Genomic DNA, 20,516 nt, shown 5'->3' on the forward strand with positions numbered 1-20,516 from the left:
GAGATAGCTTAACATATAACATTACGTATAGCTTGCCCTTTCTCACCTCTCTCACTGCTCGTTCAGACTCACCAACATATTTATTCATCAGCTCAGGTCCCTGCAAAATTAAAAAAAAAAAGTTTCAAAAGCACATTACATTTACATACAAAATGACTGAGACAATCTGCCAGGCTTCTTTAGTGACGCTCTGTTACAAGGAATTTTGATAATTTGCCATTTGCATGTCTTATTTGTGCATTTTTAGACTTACCTTCTACCTATACCAAGTTTTCCTCCATTTGTCATAGCACTGTGCATGCAAGTAGGTTAGTTCTCTCATCATAATACTTTCATAGTGCTTTCATGAGAAACAGAATTAACCAAAAAAATAAACACTTTGGAGTTCTTAAAATTTGTCTCAACAACAGCAACCAGGGGGCTGCAAATCAGCCAAAAAGATGAATTACAGAAGAGCATTTACTTGTGCTCTCAACATGCATCCTGTCTAACCAAGCACCAAAACAGTGACCCAAACCAATGTTTAACAGTGCTTCTTTGAACTTGACAGTTTGCAGGTCCAGAAAGAAGCAGCTGCCATAGAAGCACACCTGAAATCCATCCACAGAGCGCTCCATCCCCAGTGAGAAAGCTGTTCAGTGTCTTAGCTCATTCGCATTCCTCCTCCTCCTCCCTGCCGAGACTGCCAAGCACGATTATTAGTGCCAGCTGCCGCAGTGCCTGTTTATACTCACAGCCCTGTCCACTAGGAACAGACCGGAGACCACAGGGTCAACTTTCAAGTCCTGAACAAGTACTTACAATTATAAGTATACAACAATGGAGTATTCTCAGTGTTATTTTCTGTTCTGCTATATCCTGTAGGATACACTGCTTAAATAATGCTTTCTAATGGGACTAAGATTCTCCTGGGATTGGCAATGACTCATTGACTTCAGCCTGGTTTACATCAACATTGACCTGCAGCTACAACCAACGATGATTATCCCCTGCCCTGAACAAAAAGTACCAGTGGCTTCAATCTATTTTCCAGGGAACAGGTGTCCTCATAATTTCACCAGCAGAAACTACATCCTTCTTCACAGTGCGAAAACTGAACAACCTTCCTATGCTTCACAGCCACAAGTACCTTCAGGTAACGCTCGGCTCAGAGCAGTAAAGCAGCTTTAAACAGTAGATATGCTAGAATTAAGAATGCATGGCAGATCCACATTTATACATTGGCAGTGACAGAGCTTCTGTTACAACCCCTCTTTGAACAGAATGGTCTGGACTTCGTACCCAGATCGGTAGAATACAGATTAATTACTTTAAAAATGCAGCACACTGATTTTTGCAGTCTCCCCTCTCCACATTCGTTTTCAGTCTTGCAATAACAGTTAATGCACTGACTTCACCTTGACACTGGCACCACTGGAAAGTACCTATGCACATGTATGGGAAAAACATATACTCTAGAAAGAAAAGCACCAGTTATTTGATATCAGCAAAGCATCCAGGCTATGCCACTATTTTAATTTATTTATTTTCAAAGAGTTGTCCATTATGCAAAGGGCCAAGTGAGGTACTGTAGTAGCCAGACCTAGTGTACCACACAAGTCAAAGAAATTGTGTAAGGGTTGGAAGAGCACTGCACGCCTTGCCCATAGGAAACACAAATGATGCAATTAGCATTGCTTCCTTTCATCAACATTCACCCTTAAAGCAACTGCTGCAGTAGCTAAAGTTAAAGTGTCAGCTGCAGGCTTTCAACAACTTCAAAATTTGAGTCTGTTGGATACTTGCGTGGAAAGAGAATTATGCAAATGCACAACTGAAGAAGGCAGGAAAGAAAGAGAACGAAAAAACAAGGTAAAAGAGAGAAACATAAAGCCTCTTCCTCCTATTCACTGTGGACAACAAACACGAGGAGCGTGCAGCAGTTTGTGCAGAATGGGCTTGCAGCCCAAAGAGACAGCACCCAGCTGCTCCAGGCCCTTGCCATTCATCACGTTCAGTGCAGATGAGGAATCCGATAGCATGGGCCTATCAAATCCTTAAGGAACAAGAGCACACTTCTCTTTCTGTTTAGCTTTCTGTTAAACTGAGCTGACGCACTGAGAAACCTCTGCAGATTCTACCCACAATTATAGATTTCTGTTACTAACTTCTTCCCGGAGCCTGTGGATCTTCTCTTTCGTAAGTACACTACTTAGTCTCATAAGTAATCTTCATTCACATCAGTATTCTCATGGAAACCAACACCATATACATCAGTGCCAATAGTGTACTCCTCTAGTATGACACAACATCAAATAGCCTGACATTTTATTTTCTTTTGTCTGAGCAAAAAAATCCTTAAAACCAAAACTACTCTCTTTGAGCTTTAAGGTACAACATAATTTCAGATGCTTGGAGTTTTATTTTTAATTAAGCATTAAAATATGATCAAGGCAACATCAAAGCAATAAATACTGTTTAAAATGTTTCCAAAGAGAATTATTTTGAATGCATGGTTTTGCTGTAAGCTTTGACATTAAGTTTTTCTCCATTTTTCTCTTCATTAAACACCCACTACAGGTGAAAGACCACTATGTATTAATGACCTCTCTTCATGGAGAATTTTCATAAGAATTGATTTGAAGGTCTCCTAGTTCACCACTCATGGCCAATACCAAAACTGCTGTTCAGAACCATGGCTTTTATTGCCACCAGCTTGGAACTCTTATTATACGTGTTAATAAAGGAAAAGACTCCAAAGTAAGAGAAAGCACTCACAGAAGAGGTATACATTTCATCTCATGCAAACACTTAAAACCACAACACAAAACCTAGAAATGTTCAAAGAAGCTGGATGTAGAAAGTGAACTGACTTAGCTCTGGTCCCACCTGAGCTGAACCTCTGCTTTACCCTGTCTGCAGATGGGCTGTCTTTAACAGAAACCGATGGCAGTTCTTTCAAAAGACAGATCTGCATGACAGGCAGTGTACATGCCACCACAAAGTCACCTGCCGACAACTGACACTGTTTCCAATTTTCACAAAGCTCACCTCTTTTTAGGAAGTTTGCTTTGAAGTTGGAGGCCACTCAAGAAATACCAGAAGGGTTTGGGGTTTTTTGAATTTTTTTCAATGCTTTTATACTCCTTTAAAAAAAAAAATAATCAAATGACACGAGCTCGACTTAGTCTGCAGGTTGACATTTGTTGAAACATCATCTTTGGCCCAGAGGTGCTAGTAACAAACGGTCCAGTTTAATGATGCGTAGCTCTGTTCTCATCTGCAACAAGCTGTCTTCCATATGAAAGGACGTGAAGAAATAAAACCTGTTCCTTCTGGTCATTTGCTGGGTGACTCCAAAACCAGCAAAAGATTTGGAGCAGGAAACTGGCAGAAGTTGTAGCTTAGCCATGTATATAAGCATACCATTTGTGAGCTAGTAGTATAATAGACTAATAGGATAAAATCTGCCAATTCAGGCCCACTGTATACTGCTGAGTTTTGTTTATTCAGCCTCAAAGCAGAGATAGTTTCCAGGTATGCTCTGTTTAAAGACTACCCCAGTCTTGTTTACAAGATACTTTCCCCTTGTATCATGACACTTTCCACTTGTTTATGGTCTGGATTGGGCGTGGATTTTTCTCCTTTGCTGATTTTTTAATGTTTAAATAAAAAAAAGCAAGCAAAAAAAGAAATTCCTTATATGTAAAATATTATCAGAATAAGCTCTTGAAAGATTAACTGCACAAAAGATAAAACCCCTGTATACAGGCTGCAACATGAGATAAGTTTGTGCACACATGGTTATGACAGAAGTTCTCAAAGTGTTTTTAAATTCTCAAAGTGTTTTTAAACTGCAAGAGGAACATCTGGTATTCCTGAAGTTAAAGAGTATCAGTAATTTTTCTAAGTAGTGCTTAAAACCACTTGCAGACTTTTTCCACCTGAAGATACCGGGGTAGTGACTTTTAACTGATAGGAAAATTAGCTGGTGACTTGCCTCTATAAATAACTTTTTTTACTATTTTGACAATTTGGTAAGTTTCGTACTTATGCCAGATAGACACAGCTCCAGATTTCTCCAGCATGCAGCTCTGTCTACTCTCTTCAAAAATATTGCCATAACCTCACATGGAGGTTCTGAGCTCTAACACAGACATGCTAAAGTATGTTAGCCATACAGTACGATTCATATTTTTGAAAATCCAAGTAGAGAATTTATATCACATCCTACAGATTATTACCGTACAATAGATAATGCACAATTCCTTCTTTACCATGCTCAAAGCAGAAATGATCAGACATTAAAATATCAGTCATAATTAATATTTAATTTCAAATGAAGTATCTAGAAACTGAGCTCTGTACTGTGACCCTCGAAAAGAAAAAAAAAAGACAAGGGGTGCCAAAATTAGTTTTCAACTGTTCACAATGTGTACCTAGGGCAATGTTCATTGCCTACACTCAGACATCTGCATCTGAGAGACATTGGCACTAACCGATTTGGACAGACAGATGTCTACATCGCAGAGACAACGCACCTCACTCTGATGTGCTAATTTCTAGTAGACTGCAGGAGGAAAGCAGACAGCCAGCTCTGAGGAGTGAAGCTTGATCCCACCCCTACCCGTACATCTTTCACAGAGTTAAAACTAGCATTTTGCAACGTTAACTGATTTGGAAGAGACACGGAACTTAGTTCCTTAGTCTTTTAATACTGTAATCTCAACAGCAAAATGCTGTCCCATCCCTACCACAGTCAAACCAAAGCAACATATGACTCAGGCCGGCTGAAGGAAAGAGAATTAACAAGATAAACAGTGAGACTTCCTTTATTTTAACAGTAAGGCTATTTCTAATGCAAAGGTTGTATATGTGTGATTTGGTAATTGGTTACGCTACATAGAAAAATATTTGCTCAGAAAACGCATTATATTTGCTTGTTAAGAATAAAGCCTACTTCTCTTTCAGTGCTGTATAGTGACTTAATCGGCATTACTCCCAGCTTCTCAGCCCAAGTAAACTCCAGGCTGAGCACCATGCGCCATTTAAATCGCTTCCTCTCCGTCTGTCCTGCATTCTGAGGATCTTAAAAACTTGTTGACACCTGCCTGGTGTTTTAAAAACCTCAATTTCAACAGGTGCTTGTGGGCTCCAAAGTATCTAAGGGAGTAGGCTGGCAAAAAACTGTCATCCTCAATCCTTACTGTCTAAAAGCAGCATAATCAAACTGTGAAGGCAAATACAATACCCACTTTGCTTTATTGGCATGCCTCAGAATTCACTTGCTTGCCATCTGCCTTGATTAGCAAACTTTAATGACAACCATTTGAGGCTTCTTTACACAATACAGAAGCCAGTATTTGTAGAGTGGAGTGAACTGACTGGAAACATTGCATTAAATTCACTGCATGCACCAGTGCCTTCAGAGAGGGCCCTCTTCAGCACTGGGGCACAGCTGCCACTCAAATTTACTAGGATTTTGCAGGTTTATGAAGCCCTGCACCAGCACAGGCACAGCAGTATCAAGTCAGAGGTGAAATTCTATTGTGACACAGTTGAAGTAGATCTAAAAGTAACCCATCCTGCTCACCTCCCCCATCCAGAGAGAAATCCCTTTGCAAGTCATTCCTGTTCATCACAGATTTTCAGTGCCCATTCCTGTTCAGCTACAGGCTGAACAGCTGCTATCCGCTATGCTGTCTAGGAGCAGGCTGGGCACCACCAGGGCAGTATCCATGTGGGATCAAAAATCATGCAGCAAGACGACACAAAATTAGCCATCCGCACTGAAAAACGCATTCAGATGCTGACACCTCACCCCTCCAGCAATACCCCATTCTGCAATTGCTACTTTTACCTGATTGCTCACAAACTCAGGGCAACTCAGAGAGAGAGAGAAACTAAGTGCTAATAAAAATTGATCTTACAAAGTAATTGAGAAGGGACAAGTAAACAGAGACGGGATTATCTTTGAATCATTTTCTGCCGCAACATTGACTTTTGGGAAGCTTATGGTAGAATGGATGAATATCTTATTTTAATTTTAGTTGAGTAAAACATGCAGATAGCTTCAAGATCAAAGGAGTTCGTTAAAGTATCTCAAACTGTCATCCCTTGTAAAAAATGTTGAACAAATTTTTCAAATGCAGTTAGTTGCACTACCTGCTAATGAACCAACAAGTTACTGTAAATGTGTTACTATGGTTCTTTTTGGAAATTTTATCAAATGTTTGCTGGAGTTTCTCATAAAACCACAATGCTTGTTCATTGTTCATCTGAAATGTTTTGCTCAGCTAGTCACAGCCACCAAGCTTTCTTATTTCATGCTTCTGCTCACTGAAATCCCTATCAGAAGGCTATCGTATCTCTCCCAAATTCAGTGACAGTTCTCCCCAAAGCAAAGCAGTCGGCCTTTCCAAGCCTCATGAATCTGTTTGAGCTGCGGCAGCCAAGAGCTGAAGGGAAAAGCAGAGGAAACTTCAATTGGAAAATATTTTGACGTAGTTGACCCAGATGACAAACTAAGCTTAAGCACATGTCAAGCACGGGGAGTGGTACAAAAGCATCGGCAGGGTGATACAGGAAGTTAAATCAAGCCAAGGTGAAGTCAGAGCTCTGAGAACAGTGTATATTTTTGTAATTACTGCTAATTGAAAAAAGACAAGACTCCTTCAGCCAGAGCTCTTAAGTAACAGCAAATAAAATGTCAGGAATATGTTCTAACCTTTTGGGGTTTTTTCCACACCATAGTTGGAGCTCCTAACCAATGCAAATAATATTTTAGAGCAGTACGGTACACATCATCTGTACCGTTGGTTTGCTCAGTGTTAACGTCCTTGAACACTACTTACTGTCACAAGCGGGTTTGGGTTGGGTTGCTTTTTTAAGTATTGCTTCACCATGTTTACAACAATTAGTGTGTCTCACTTAGCTGAATTCCAAGGGGTTTAACTTTTGGACGTCTAAATTTTCTGAAAATTTAAGCTGGTTTTTGTCACTATCACTAAGTAAGTTTTTGCCTTAGTGCTTTTAAACATACAGATATTAAAAAGCACTACGCAGCAAGAGGAAAAATGATGCTTCCAAAACCATTACAAGCATATAGAAGTTGCATAATTTTTCTTGTTATTTATTTTGTCAACTCAGGTAATCTGCTTGTTGGACAGAAAACAGAACTCAAAGTACCCTGTTGATGCAATCTTGAGCAAAAGCCTCTGGAAATAAGCAGAAAGTCTCCCTCTGGTTTTAGCAGGCTGAGTAAGTAGAAGGTAATGCAATGCAGGATACCACCAACAACATACACCCCCTCTAGTATGCAGCATCCTGGGTGTATGTGCAACTCAAGGGGAAAAAGGATTTTCCAATCCCCGTGGCCCTTATGGGACCATCAGCTAAGGAACACATTATAGCTGGGTGATGGAGTTCATTTGGGTAGGTATCTTGATGGTGCCTGTGCCTCCCAGCCTGACAACATAAGAGCAAACTTCATTGTTCATTTTAAAATAGATTAAAAACAAAAAAGCACAATGGTTTTCTTATTTGGTAGTAAAGTTAATGACCTACATACCACAATAATAAGAGAGGGGAAAAAAAAAATCCACAGAGATTCTCTACAAGTTGCTTCCCAGAAAAGCAACAGAAAATCCGTGAACAAAAGTAATACTCATTAGATTCTTATCACAACACAGTGATACAGGATTTCCTAAAAATAAAATAGAGAAAAAAATATCCAAGAGGGCAGTCACTATAACTCTAAATAAACTAAGATGCAAGACAAATGCAGATATAGTTATCTATGCCATACAGCAAGATATGGAAGTTTCCTCCAAAAACATTTTTATAATATCACCATAAAAATCTTTGTGGCCTAATCAACATATATCTCAAAAAAGCATCCAGTCAAAGCTGACCCTAAACGCAGGAACTGTCAAAACAGTACAAAGAGATACCCACCACATGAACAGTCAAAAGAGGAGAAAAAGACTCACAGGAATAACACAGTGACAAAGGGTTTCATTTTCTTCATGTTCCATTTCAGAAAGCTAGATGACATCTAAAGCAAAAATGTCACAGGGCCAGTTGTATATAAGAAAGAGGTGTCATCAGCCTGACAGAAGCTGAAAATTACATCGCCCATCCTATTAATATTGATAGATCCAATATCTGTATACAATTTTCTTCTCCCGTTAGTAAAGAAATGCATAAAATACATTTCAAGAGAAAATTAAAAACTTTGGGGCAAGCACAAAAGGAGTGTGAAGAAGTACAAAAGTGCATAGAAGGCTGACCAGGTCAAAAACTATTGATAAGTCAAGACTGATGTTCAAACCTGAAGAATGAAAAAATTATCCTAATTCATTCCTTCACACAGTCTTATACTCGCGTGTATCCATGACTGCAAAACACTGAAAACCCTATGAAATTGAGAACAATTCAGTTGTCTTTTTGTAACAGAGGTTTGGGAGGGAGGGGGGGGGATAATCAAGATGACTTCTAAAACCCTGAAAAGCCTCCATGCTGCAAGAGATTTAGAAAAAAGGGTGGTGGGAGGGAGCAGGAAGAGCCATTCCCGGGAAAGTAGCTGACAACCCCAGTAAATTTAGCAGATATATTGTATTAGACACAAAGAAAGTAAAGTGAAGGAATAAAAATAAACAATTCCCATTAGGAATTACATGCAAGATTGCTTTGTAAAACAAACCAACCAACCGCTTTTCTCTGGAAAAGCAAAAGGTCACCGATCTTGGTGAAAATATAGCTATAAAAAGTTTTGGCCAAATATCAAAGAACATGTTTACAAAAAGGCCACATTCGTTCTAACACTAGCCATTCAAACTTCACAATAGATTTCAGGAGAGAACAGGATGCAACGTCAAACATCTGTTATCACGTTATTTTCTTCAGCTCCTCTGCCCAGAAATTACATCTAGACTTCGCCCATCTTCCAAATCTTATTAGAGGCAAGTCAGACTTGGGCTGGAGGCTGCGCTATTTTGACCATGCCTCATACAACGTTATGACAACCAGCCATGCCCAAGACACATGGAAATGTCACATTTCAACAGATTGCATATAACCCCACTGAAGTACCTCATTTAACAGAGCCAGCTGTCCAAACTACACAGACATTGCATAGGCACATCTGGAAGATAGTGCAAAGCCTTCCTGGAGCCAGGCTGGGGCAGGGGTGATACCTGCTGCACCCAAGCAGGACAGCCAACTTAGACAAGTAGAGTACATTTGGCACTCCTTGAGACAGTTGGACTTACTGTGCCCACGGATATTCGATGTAGCGTGCAGGTGCAATAGGTCCATCTTCCAAAAATCACTGGACCAAGTAAGCACTGCATGTAATGAACTCTATTTCCTCTCAGGTTTCAGACACAGGGAGAGACGACATCCAGCAGCAGGCTCTCATAGCTAGAGCTATGCCTCCTGTCTGCAGTCCGTTCTCAAGAATGACCCAAGAACCTGAGCCACCTGAACTATCCTGAAAGAGTACGCATCTCCTACAAGCTGTACAGCAGACACTTTTCATCAAAATTACTTATTTGGGGCAGGAGAGACTGGAAGGAAAATGCAAGTCTGAAAAGTAAATTATCAGGAAACACACTTCCATTTCAAAAAGCCTGATATCAGTTCCAGGGACAGATATTTGAGACATAACGTAGAGAACAGGAAAATTAATAGGACTGTAACCAAGAAAAGAAAAATCCCCCTCCCGCCTCCCCCCCACCCAAAAAGCCACACATTCATCTACTTTGGATTTATTGCAGGAACACATGAACACATGCAGTGGAAATTAATTCATGCCTGTTGTGCTTTAAGAAAATGCTACAGACAATGATGTTTAACACATTTAGTACATGATGGATGTTGCCTTTTCTGTCCAGGAAGCAAATGTGAAGTTAGAGAAAGTGGGCTATGTTCCCTTCCTGGAGTCAACATATCCAAGGCTGGACATGCTCCAGAGATGTGCTTCTTGAAACATCTGTACATTGAATATTTGAACAGCTCCAGGCCAAGGGATTTTAAACCAACAGGGAATAAAAGGCAGTTTCCCCAAGCCAGCCACTTCTGCTGCAGCTTGTCAATGACAGAGGGCTTTGCACCACCACAACTCCACCATGAAGAAATGCTGCATTACTCTACAAAAGCATTTTGTGAGTCCACCTTTGGATACCTCCTATTCAGCATGTGCCACCTTTTGCTTTGGGACAATTAACTGCATCAGTAGAAATGTCTGATGTATCTACGACTGATGAATATAAGATAGCAACAACATTCATTTTTAACTAGAGTTGGGTTTTTTTTCAGACTGCTACCCTTTTTCCCCACCCTCTCAGGCATCAGTGCTTTGGGCAAGACAAAGAGGAATGTTTTCTTTTAAGCAGTGCAGGAGGAAAAGGTTCCCTTGTTTACCAGTAACTCTGAAATACAAAGAACTACTTTGTCTTTATGGAAGAGGCAGTAAAGGTAGTGTTTCTTAAGGGCTGAGGTTTCCAAGGCTGCTCTTGTTGATGTGACCGTGACCCAGAGGCATGTCTGCAATACCGGGAAGGCACAGGCAAAGAAGGGCTGCTGGCTTCAGGGTCAGCACGACTGCCTCTGCTCCCAGAGAGGAAAGCATCCAGAGCTACAGTTACAGTGTGTCTGAAAGGATAGGCAGAGGAGGAAGCTGTGCAGAAACTAACAACACAGAAAGCTTTGTGAGTGAAGAGATGGTCAACAGACAAGCGTACGTGATCTTACTGCTGAGAAGGAGATACTTTTAAAATACTTAAACAAATGTTTTTCCTTGCACTTCATTAGCATTCTGACACAGCTGCAAGACTACCCCATGTGGAATTACTCTATCTTTTTTTTCCCCTTCCTATGCGTTGAAGCTCAGGATTATTATTAAATAACTTCCATTCATGCGTTTTCCATACAACCCACAGTAATCAATTACACTGATTCATAGCCAATGAAATCCAAATTTTTTCTATACTTAAAGCGTTTCTTAATGCTGAAAGAATATCGCACTTATCCATGAGTGCTCCAGATATAACTGATTTTGCAAACTTCTTAAAAACTGATGAAGTAGAACTATTTCCCCTGAAAAAAGGCAAATAAGGCAGGAAAAATCTGTAGTGAAAAATGAACAGTAAGATGAAGAAAGTGACTTTCCTGAGGAAAGAAAAGGAATGTAAGAGATGAGATGATCATATTTCCATGCAAGTAATTATTACAGTAAGAAGAGCTACCTGAGATTCAGAGTTGTACTTCATTTATAGTGCTTTAAGAATGTCATTGTTTCCATTTTCAAAATTATTTCAAATAATGCCAATAACTAAGATGTCACTAGACAGTTTACCCACCCATCCAACACATAATTTCTGTGCTGTGATAAAATAAATAATAAATTTTTAAAAACCGTACAAGAAAGCACTAGTCCTTTCCATAAAGAAACACAAACCTTACTTGATTTTTACAAGGTGTTTGCTGTAGCATATATAATGATCAGAAACACTAACAGCCGCTGGATTCCTGCACTGGAAATTGGTAAACTATCAATAGTTACACAGGAGTTATGAAAATGTAAGACTAAATGGCCTACCTTCACTGCCAAGAAGTTGAGGCCACTTTCATGAGCCAAGGCTTTTGCTATCATTGTTTTTGAGCACCCAGGAGGTCCATAAAGCAGCACACCTTTTGGAGGCTGAATCCCCATTCGGATGAAGGAGTCAGGATGCTTTAGAGGCCATTCAACTGCCTGCTTCAATTTCAGCTTGACGTCTTCTAGTCCTCCTATGTCTGACCAAGACACCTGCAAAGCAGACAATTTTGCTGAATTCAGACAACGGAGCAGAACTATTAGAAAAGAAAATAAGCCAAAAATGCTCTGTAGAATGTGTACTGGTTATTTCATGAAGTTGTTTTTAACAAGTCATTTCTTTGAAAAGCCTTTTTTAAACAAGAAGCAATTATTAATAAAGTCACACAAAGTAAAAGGGGATTAGACTTGTTTTATGCTGGAGGATGTAGGTAAAATATTTTGTATCTACTTTAAAAGTCAATAACAAAACAAAAATAAAAATAAAATGACAGCATGATCATACAGGCAGCAACACTTTGTGTGATCACTAGCAAAGTCACAACTCAGTTCTCTTGTGTTTTTTAATGTGATGCTGATGCAGAATTTGTAGATTACTTTGATGTTTTCCCTGAAGAAAAGGACTGTATGAGCTCAAGCTGGTTTTATTTATAGCTGCAAAGTAAGGCCCCGATCCCAGCTGTATAATCCCACTAAGATGAACAGGATTGAGTGTTAGAAGTTTTGAGGGTTCCTCCACTTGCCAACACTATCACTCCCATACAGGACTTGGGCACTGAAGGTTTGACTAGAAGCTTAAAAACAAACAATCCTCCAAATAGACAAGTATCTACAGAAAAGAAAAACCACACACCCAAACTCAACTGCAGTTAAAAAACAACTGCAGTTAAATTTGCTCTGCTGAAGATGCAAGACAGGCTTGTCAGGCATACGTTGGGACAGAACTATCACGTCCTACCCAAAATAACAGATCTAAAACCTGCTACACCTCTCCCCGCACCACTGTCAACAAGCCTGTGACTTTTCCCCCCATCCCCTGGCCTGTTCTTCGTCCTGTCACCATCCATTCCCGTCCACTTCAAATATTAAACATGTCAAGACACACCTAAATCAAATGATCTTCTGCCTTAAAACACTCTTCCAAAAATTTACTAGACATAAGTAACCCTTCAGCTCTGGAAGGTCAGCTATACTTGAAAGACAGGCAGAGTAATACTAAGAGGCAACACACCGCCTTTCTTCTGACTAGAAAACTGGTGTCACTCCTGGTTTGTCCCTATTGTCATTTTCCTGATACCAGGACACAGTTTAAACTAAAAGTAGAAAGTCCCTGAAAGAGGCAATTCAGTCTACTACTGAAGAAAAAGAGCATTTGGATGTGGTGCAAGCACTTTTGTGTAAGTCCAAACAAACTGCAAACCAAATAAAACTTCTTGATTGTCAGTCTTTGGCATAGAAGAAAATTACAAAGACAGCGGAGAGCAAACAGCAAAGTTCAATACGCATGTGTCAACCCCTCAGAAATCATCTGAGTTTAAAGGCTAACTGGAAGGTGAAGAGCTGCCGATCATCATCAGCTGCAGAGCTGCAGAACATAATCTCTCTCACAATAGGAATATGTTACAGGAACTCTAGAGGGGGGGAAAAAAAAAAAAGATAGTATTTCTTTTTCTTAGTGACCAGCAGCTTCTGGTTCTTAAATAATTACTTTATAAGCCTGGGGAAGTATGAAATATGTAAAGCTGATCACCACTGCCTACTAAGAAGGATCCGAGAGCCGAGGGATCTGCCAAAGGCAGGATTGCCTTATGGAAAAAAAGAAAAACCGAAGAAATGCATATTCAGTAAAGGTCAGAGTGAAGTGAAGACTGAATCAGACACAGCACAGCATCCCAGTAGCAGGGGAAGGAAAGGATTTTAGCAGGAGCATTACCAAAGCAGCACGCCACTTCTGGTAACTCGTAAGCCAACTTTTGCAACCTGCCAATATTCCCTTCTGTGGTGCTGCTTGATGCTACAAGCAAGACTAACTGCACAATTATTAAGCAATGGTCGCAAACAGATGAAAATGGGCTGAGCACAAGTCTCCAGTCTTGAAATGAAAGTGTCTGTATGAATTCAACAAAAACAGTAAATGGAGAAATTCCACAACACTGTGGAAAGGAAGAGGGAAACAGCATGAATCCCTACCACCTGACTTTGAGCTGGGCATCTTGTGCTACCAACACAGTCAAAACAGAGAGAGAAAGACTTCACAGAGTGATTCAGCTATAGTACAAACTCTCTTTCAGAGGTCAGACAGGTGTTCTCACACTTAGTTTCTCTCTCTTTCCTTTAGAGGGAACATATGGCGAGATGTCCCATTTAGGCACCTCAGTTAAGTGCTTAAAGGTAAGAAGAATCCTCCCTTCCCACCTGAGTTTTCACAGTAAGAGACAGAAATCCACCTGCAGATTTTTAATTACAATGAAGCAAACATACACGTTTATAAAAAGTGAAAATGTGTCAGATACCTCACTTGCATCTTGCCACTGTTCCACCCACACAAATCACTCCTTTTCACTCAAATTTCGTGGTTGAGTAACATAATTAAACTCAGGACAGTTAACCTCAATCTTCCCTTATTCTAAAAGCTGAATCTCAATCTTCCCTATTCTAAAAGCTTCAGATCTGTGTCAGATCTGAAACAGTGTCAGTGTTTTAAATTTCATTTTAAAAATATGTATTACCTATCCCTACAACCCTGAATTCCGCCTAGCACCTCTGTAAACTGCACAGAACTAAACCTTTTAGACAACCTTTTCTGAGGGAAGACGACATATAACATAAGCTTGTTCTCATTTTTCAGTATCAATCCTTACTCATATCTGGTAAAGCATGGACTAGTCATTCTTATCATCGTGTTTTTCTAGCCAGACAAAGAATTTGATAAACATGAACGAGAACCTCTTCGAATTACTTAAGCCATCAGGAATTCCCTACGACTTTCAGCAACAGAAGGCAAAAATCTATTAGCAGTACTTTGCATACATACAAAAAGCCAGGGAGAAAATCTAAAAGTTATTTTTACCTTCTTGCAAATATTCAGACTATTTGCACAAGTCTCCTGAGATACTGTTCAAATTATTTTTCAGACCCACTACATGTCATTTAACATCAACACAAGCAACAGTTGTACAGAAAAAATGAAATAGGTCCACCTTACGTGAAGGTTGTTTTCAGTAATCTGGAGACTAATTATGATTTTGCTTACATTTAAAATCAGGAAGGGGAGGAAAAGGAGAGGACTGGGTCACAACATACAAACAGGGCCACTAAATGTGAGCTTGCCCAGCACGAGTTAAAAAAAGAAAATAATTAAGCAGTCAACATTTCAGTTAACTTATTTAGAATTTCTGTACTACAAGGTGTGGAATTCAAGCAGCAATAGTATCAAAAGCAAAAATAGCTAATAAAATACTACCTTCACATTCTGGTCAAATCCTAAATAAAACATGTATTTTTTTTCTGTATTTCAAAAGGATAGAGATAAGTGGGGAAAAAATCAGTCTATCAAAAAACACTCAAAAGTAAGAATTCTTTTAGGTTCATATAAGCTGGGAAGATAGGTGAATTGGTTTTGCACACAAATCCTCAGTGACTTCCCGACTGCAATTAACACAAATTCTCACGTGCACATTCAGACAGCAAGCTACACTTCTTTTACCTACACACAAACTCAAAGGAAAGGTCTTGCAACATAAGCAATGAAGTGTGATATTCTGTCACTGTGAAAATGGTTTTAAAGACTTGCCTTGGGGCTGAGCTGACACATACAAAGACAGCGCTCTGCTACAGTGTGTGAGACACCAAGATTTCATTACTGCCACAAGCTCTAGCTCTCCCCAGGTCAATGGAGCTCAGAATACAGCAGAGCAGCAACTCCCCAGAGGTTGTTAAGCAGCAGCAATAAAGAAATAAAGCAGACATGCAAAGGATGTCTCATCCAGAAACTTTTGGCTGCAAAGACAAAAATCTGAGTGTTGAATTACAGTAAAGGGAATGAAATAGGCAAGCAAAACCCATAGCACTCTACAAAAATTTCAGAAAGACCCATAGGAGAGGGAGGAACAGCAACTACAGCGCAACTCTCCAAAGAACCAAAGTATTAACTTCCTGATTTATAATGTGCATCCCCTCTCTCCTAAATCCCTGCTGCAGAAAAAGCAGCCTTCTAAAAGGGTTGTAACACGTAGCAAAGTTCAAGAAAGGTTCTGTAAAAACAGAAAACAAGATGCTACATGGAACCAGGCAGCGAGTATTTTGCATTTGCCTTGGTCACAGCCAATGGGCACAGCAATACGGTCACAAGTAGAAGGACAAAAGAATGCAGAAAGGAGGAACACACAAAAAAAAGCATGTCGTGACACCTCTGCCTCCAACAGCTTCTCCTGCACACAACTTCGCTTTCAGTCTACTGCCCCAAACTCACTTCATTTTGGCTGTTTTCCCCACCAGTAATTTTGAATATACCTGGAATAAAAAAAGACCTCAATTTACGTCAAGGACAAAAACCCTAGTAACCAGCTTGTCCTAGAGCATTTTTCAGAAGATGACTTCAAAGAATTCCATAAAGGTTATCAAATATCCTCAGACACCAAGAAGTGACTTGCTTGAGGCCATCCAAACAAGTCACTTCTAATATATCTCCTTGTTCTTTAGCTACTACCCCAGCTATACACATAACAAGAGGTTTTTCCAGGTTTTAAATAAGACAAAAGACTGCAACAGAGCAATTTAGCCTAGTAGCTTTCTCAACAGCCAAGCAACTAGTGCTCAATTCTAGGACCTAAAAAGCAGACTGACTCGAAAACTAGGTTTTCTTTACAGCCTACTCGAAGTGCTGCAGATTTCAGAGAACAAGCTCTGTGTTGATGAAACAACTTGGATTTCATAATAAAATGAGTAATTAATTTTTTTCAGTATCAGAGGTGATACCAGCTTCAAAAAAAACAACAGCCCATAAATGGCAAAGATGTCATGGCTGTAAGGGAAGGAGCCCTTCAACAAAATTCATTTACTTGTGGCTTTATTTAGAAGTTACTTTGAACTCTTCTCATTCAATTGACACATGGCCACTGCAAAAAATGAAATATGAAAAAACCCACCATCCAAAAAATAGAAAGTTAAAAATCACATAAGTCTCAGTTTAATTCACATGTACATCAATGGTTTTACTTGTAACTAACTGCGTAGCCCAAAAGTTCCATCCAAGGGGGCTGCCAAGTGAATAATAAAACTGCAATAAACAGCAAAAAAAGCTGATATTATTAATGTAGCTCAGACTTTTGTCTTCCCTTTGGAAAAAAATCTCATAGCTGATCATTTATTTAGTGTTTGAAGTTATTCTTAGCAAGGATTTTTTTTAGATGACAGTGTTAAGGTCAGACTTCAAAACATGAAGGAATGTAACCCTGATTTTCTAACAAATTTACCCACACAATTAACTATCTAGCTGGATAGCTTCTGGGGCACGGAAAGCATGGGAAGAAAAGCCTATCCCTACAGACAGAAAGTATCTGGACATTAATCAATACAGAATGATTTCACAAAATACTATGCACAAAGATACATTAGCCAGGAAAAACAAAACCAGAACAAAACAATTAGGTTTCTTGAAGTAGCTTCACTCCTATCTGATTCATGGTTTCTTTTTTGTTTCCTGCACACCCAGCTATAATTTTTACCTTTTTATAATAGTGCAACAAAAGGTATAAGTAAGGCAGTTTCTGTTGGTATAAATTATTGCAGAGCACATAAGTAATATAGCATCACAGTACACTATGGCCAAGAGCCAACTAAGGCAAGTGTTGAATGGGGAAGTGGCCCAAGTCCACGGACTGAAAGCACTGTATTGAAAAGAGGGGTGAATTAGTAAAGAGGAAGAGCTTCTTATAGAAATCAGGAATATTAGCATCAGTTCTGTGTCAAGCAAGTAATTTTAAGGCTTCCCACAGGTGTTGCAGGAGTTGACATTCAAGCGTAACAATATTAAACAGCAAAGCATTCTAGGACACAGCATCATCAACAGAAGATGATGCAACTAATTAATGGCTCTGTAGTTGCATTCATTTGGCTTCATAAAAATATTTGGGTTCTACTGAAACTAAATACTTCAGCATCCAATTAATTGCTAACATTAGTGCAATCAAACACACAGCTTCAACCAGAGCAGCTAAATACACACGTTTAATCAGAGAAGCAAAAATAAGTCTGTAAAATTAGTGTGACATACCTAGAAATGATCACCAGAAGCACACAACATTAAATGTTGCATACTCCTCTTAAAAGAAGGTTTCCAAGGAATTAGAAGCTGCATTATATTTTCTGCTACAATCTATGTTCCAAACAACAAATCAACCATTTAAATTCTCTGCATAACAGTACATAAAATGCTCAGTGATTGGCACTCAGACATTAACAATCAGGTGAGAATAAGACATATTTATTTGCTAATATACAGCAAATTACACTAACCTAAGTTTAATAACAACAATAAATAGATATTTTTTTTTTATTATCCTTTGTGCTTGTGCATGTCTCTAAACCATACAGTGGTCAAATTTTTTAAAGTAGCTACACTATGCTTAAGTACATGAATGAGTTTCAGATGTTTGCAAGCGTTCCGGCATCACATCCCAAGCCCCCAGTAAGCAGCCCTAACCAGGGGGCTGCAGTTTGGATTCCTGTTGCTTGCTTCCCCTACACTGCCATCCCAGCCACCAAGCCACAGCATAACCAACCCATGGACTTGAGCTGACTTAGGGCACTTCCCCACCTCAAATACAAATGGTAATGGAGTAATTAGCCTTGAGGGGGGTGGTGGTGTTACAATCCTGGATTTACACTGTGACTTTCATGGACACCTGTGTCAGTATTTCCAGCTATTCAGACCGCTTCTGAGCACACACATGTACCTTCAGTTTGGTAAGCTGGTAGCTCTGCAACCCAAAAGAATGGTTAAACTGAATTCTAGCACCTCCTTTGGTAGATGATGTGGGAGGACACAAAATCTGTTGCATCCAGTACTTTAAATTCCACTTTAAACTCATTCCAGGCACCAAGCAGATGGCCTGAAATTTATCCTATATCTTCACAAAATATGCATTATTTTGTAAAAATGCATGTCCTGTCAGCACAAAGGGAATCTGCATTACATTGTTATCTTCCCTTCAATAAAGGAATGAATTTAAGCAGTATTCCAGTGACTCAGCTGGTGTTTAACAAATAAAAACAAGTGACAACCAAGGAAGCCACTGGCAGGATGGTTTAGTGGACAACCGGAGCTTGAGCAGTAGGTTGACCGGATTCAGAACAGATTTTCTGCAGTACCTGGAGACCTTGCTTCGATCTGTCTTTATCATGCTGTTTAGCAGCACTCCATCTGGCTCCAAATGCACTGGTATGTTTAAAAGGCACGGCGCAGTGATAATGACATGAGCCCAAGAGCCAGTAGCACAATAAGCAATGAGAGAATTAGTAACTCTGGTTCTCAGCAGAACTAATTAGCCCTTGTGGATATTGATGCCACTACACCATTTCCAGGAAAAGCTGTCTGGGGCCAGCCCAGGCATTTCCACCCAGCACTTCACTGCACAGCGTGGACTTTTAACAAGCCAAGTGTGATATCCGAGCTGGCTGCGTGCAGCATCCTGTTCGCAGATTTTATTTCCCATTCCTATAGTTTGGGAATAAAGGTCTGCAGTTGTGCAATCTAATTCCCGGATGACTCATTTTCATGCAATGAGACATAAATGTTTTCTTCTAGGGCCTGGGGAGCTGCTAAGAAACACCAGCACAACGGCTTGCAGAGTCAAGATTTAGTAAGATTAAATACATTTTCTTTTGCTGAATCTTCTTAAGCCAGATCACAGTCGTCTTAAACCAGATCAGTTCCCCAGTCCACTTTATGTTGTGTCTGCTACCGAACTATTATCATACATAACTGAGATAGCAGTGAGCGGGGTAAAGATGAACCTGGCACCACCAAAAGAACTGTTCATACAATGACAGCCCCTGATGGGTAACCACTTGGCAATAATAACCTGCCTACACTATCTAATTCTGCCCTCAGTTAAAACCATGTAACACTACTGAAGATACTCAGGTCACAACACTATGAACTGCATGTAGAATTAGCCAACTGCTTTACATAAAATCATAGCAACCAATCTCTTCACAGCTTTATTTCAATACACTTTGGTTACAAATGCTAACAGTTGGTTTCTGCTGAAGTTTGTGTCTGCTTTACAAAAGGCTCCAGCTTTCACAGCTATTCAGGATCTGCTTTGAGCAGACATCTTGAGCAGATTTTTACTCCGTTAACCCACTCAGCATATAAAAAATAAGATTGGGAGATATGCTCCTGCACTACCAACTCTTCCTAAAGCATTAGGAACTTCTGTAAATGGGTCTTCAAAATTATAATTAAATAAATACGCAAACAAAAAGATGATGCACAACATTTATTGGTAACTTGAGACTTCAACTTCACAAAATTCCTCTCTTTTGGTAGGGCATTTCAACGCCTAACTGCAACTCTTAACGTGCCTCTAACAATGTTGCTAGCGTATTGCAAAAAATAACTTACTTTTGGCACATCAACTGCCACCTCCCTCATGGCGCTGGGCGTGACATCATTCATCCCCTGCAGGAAGTCATTGAAAGTAATCATCACTGACCCAGCCACCTCGCTGTCCAACAGTTTAGGTTTTTTCCCCAGTGCTCTTCGCAATGCGTACAAACCTATTAAAAACAAAAAACACACCCATGGAAATATGTAGACTTCCTCCTGGTTCTCACAAAGGTAAAGCGTAAAACACACAAACACACAGTGGCACTGGAAAGGAAACGATGTTCAAAAGAATGCCTCAATGCTGGGCCTTAACTAGGTCAAAAG

The 20,516-nt window shown here is 39.7% G+C and overlaps 1 protein-coding gene across 1 annotated transcript in view; it reads right to left on the bottom strand.

Annotated features, from left to right (window-relative positions):
• SPATA5 (spermatogenesis associated 5) overlaps window positions 1–20,516 on the bottom strand; it is a 200,689-nt gene that overhangs the window by 154,866 nt on the left and 25,307 nt on the right. The window contains exons 9-11 of the mRNA XM_009887890.1: window positions 20,208–20,362; window positions 11,582–11,791; window positions 47–100 (exon numbers count right to left, since the gene is read on the bottom strand). Coding sequence (XP_009886192.1) covers window positions 47–100; window positions 11,582–11,791; window positions 20,208–20,362 — 419 coding nt within the window. The remainder of the gene's footprint in view (window positions 1–46; window positions 101–11,581; window positions 11,792–20,207; window positions 20,363–20,516) is intronic.

The sequence above is a fragment of the Charadrius vociferus genome, unplaced genomic scaffold, assembly GCF_000708025.1.
Source record: "Charadrius vociferus isolate BGI_N301 unplaced genomic scaffold, ASM70802v2 scaffold806, whole genome shotgun sequence".
NCBI classification, from domain to species: domain Eukaryota; kingdom Metazoa; phylum Chordata; class Aves; order Charadriiformes; family Charadriidae; genus Charadrius; species Charadrius vociferus.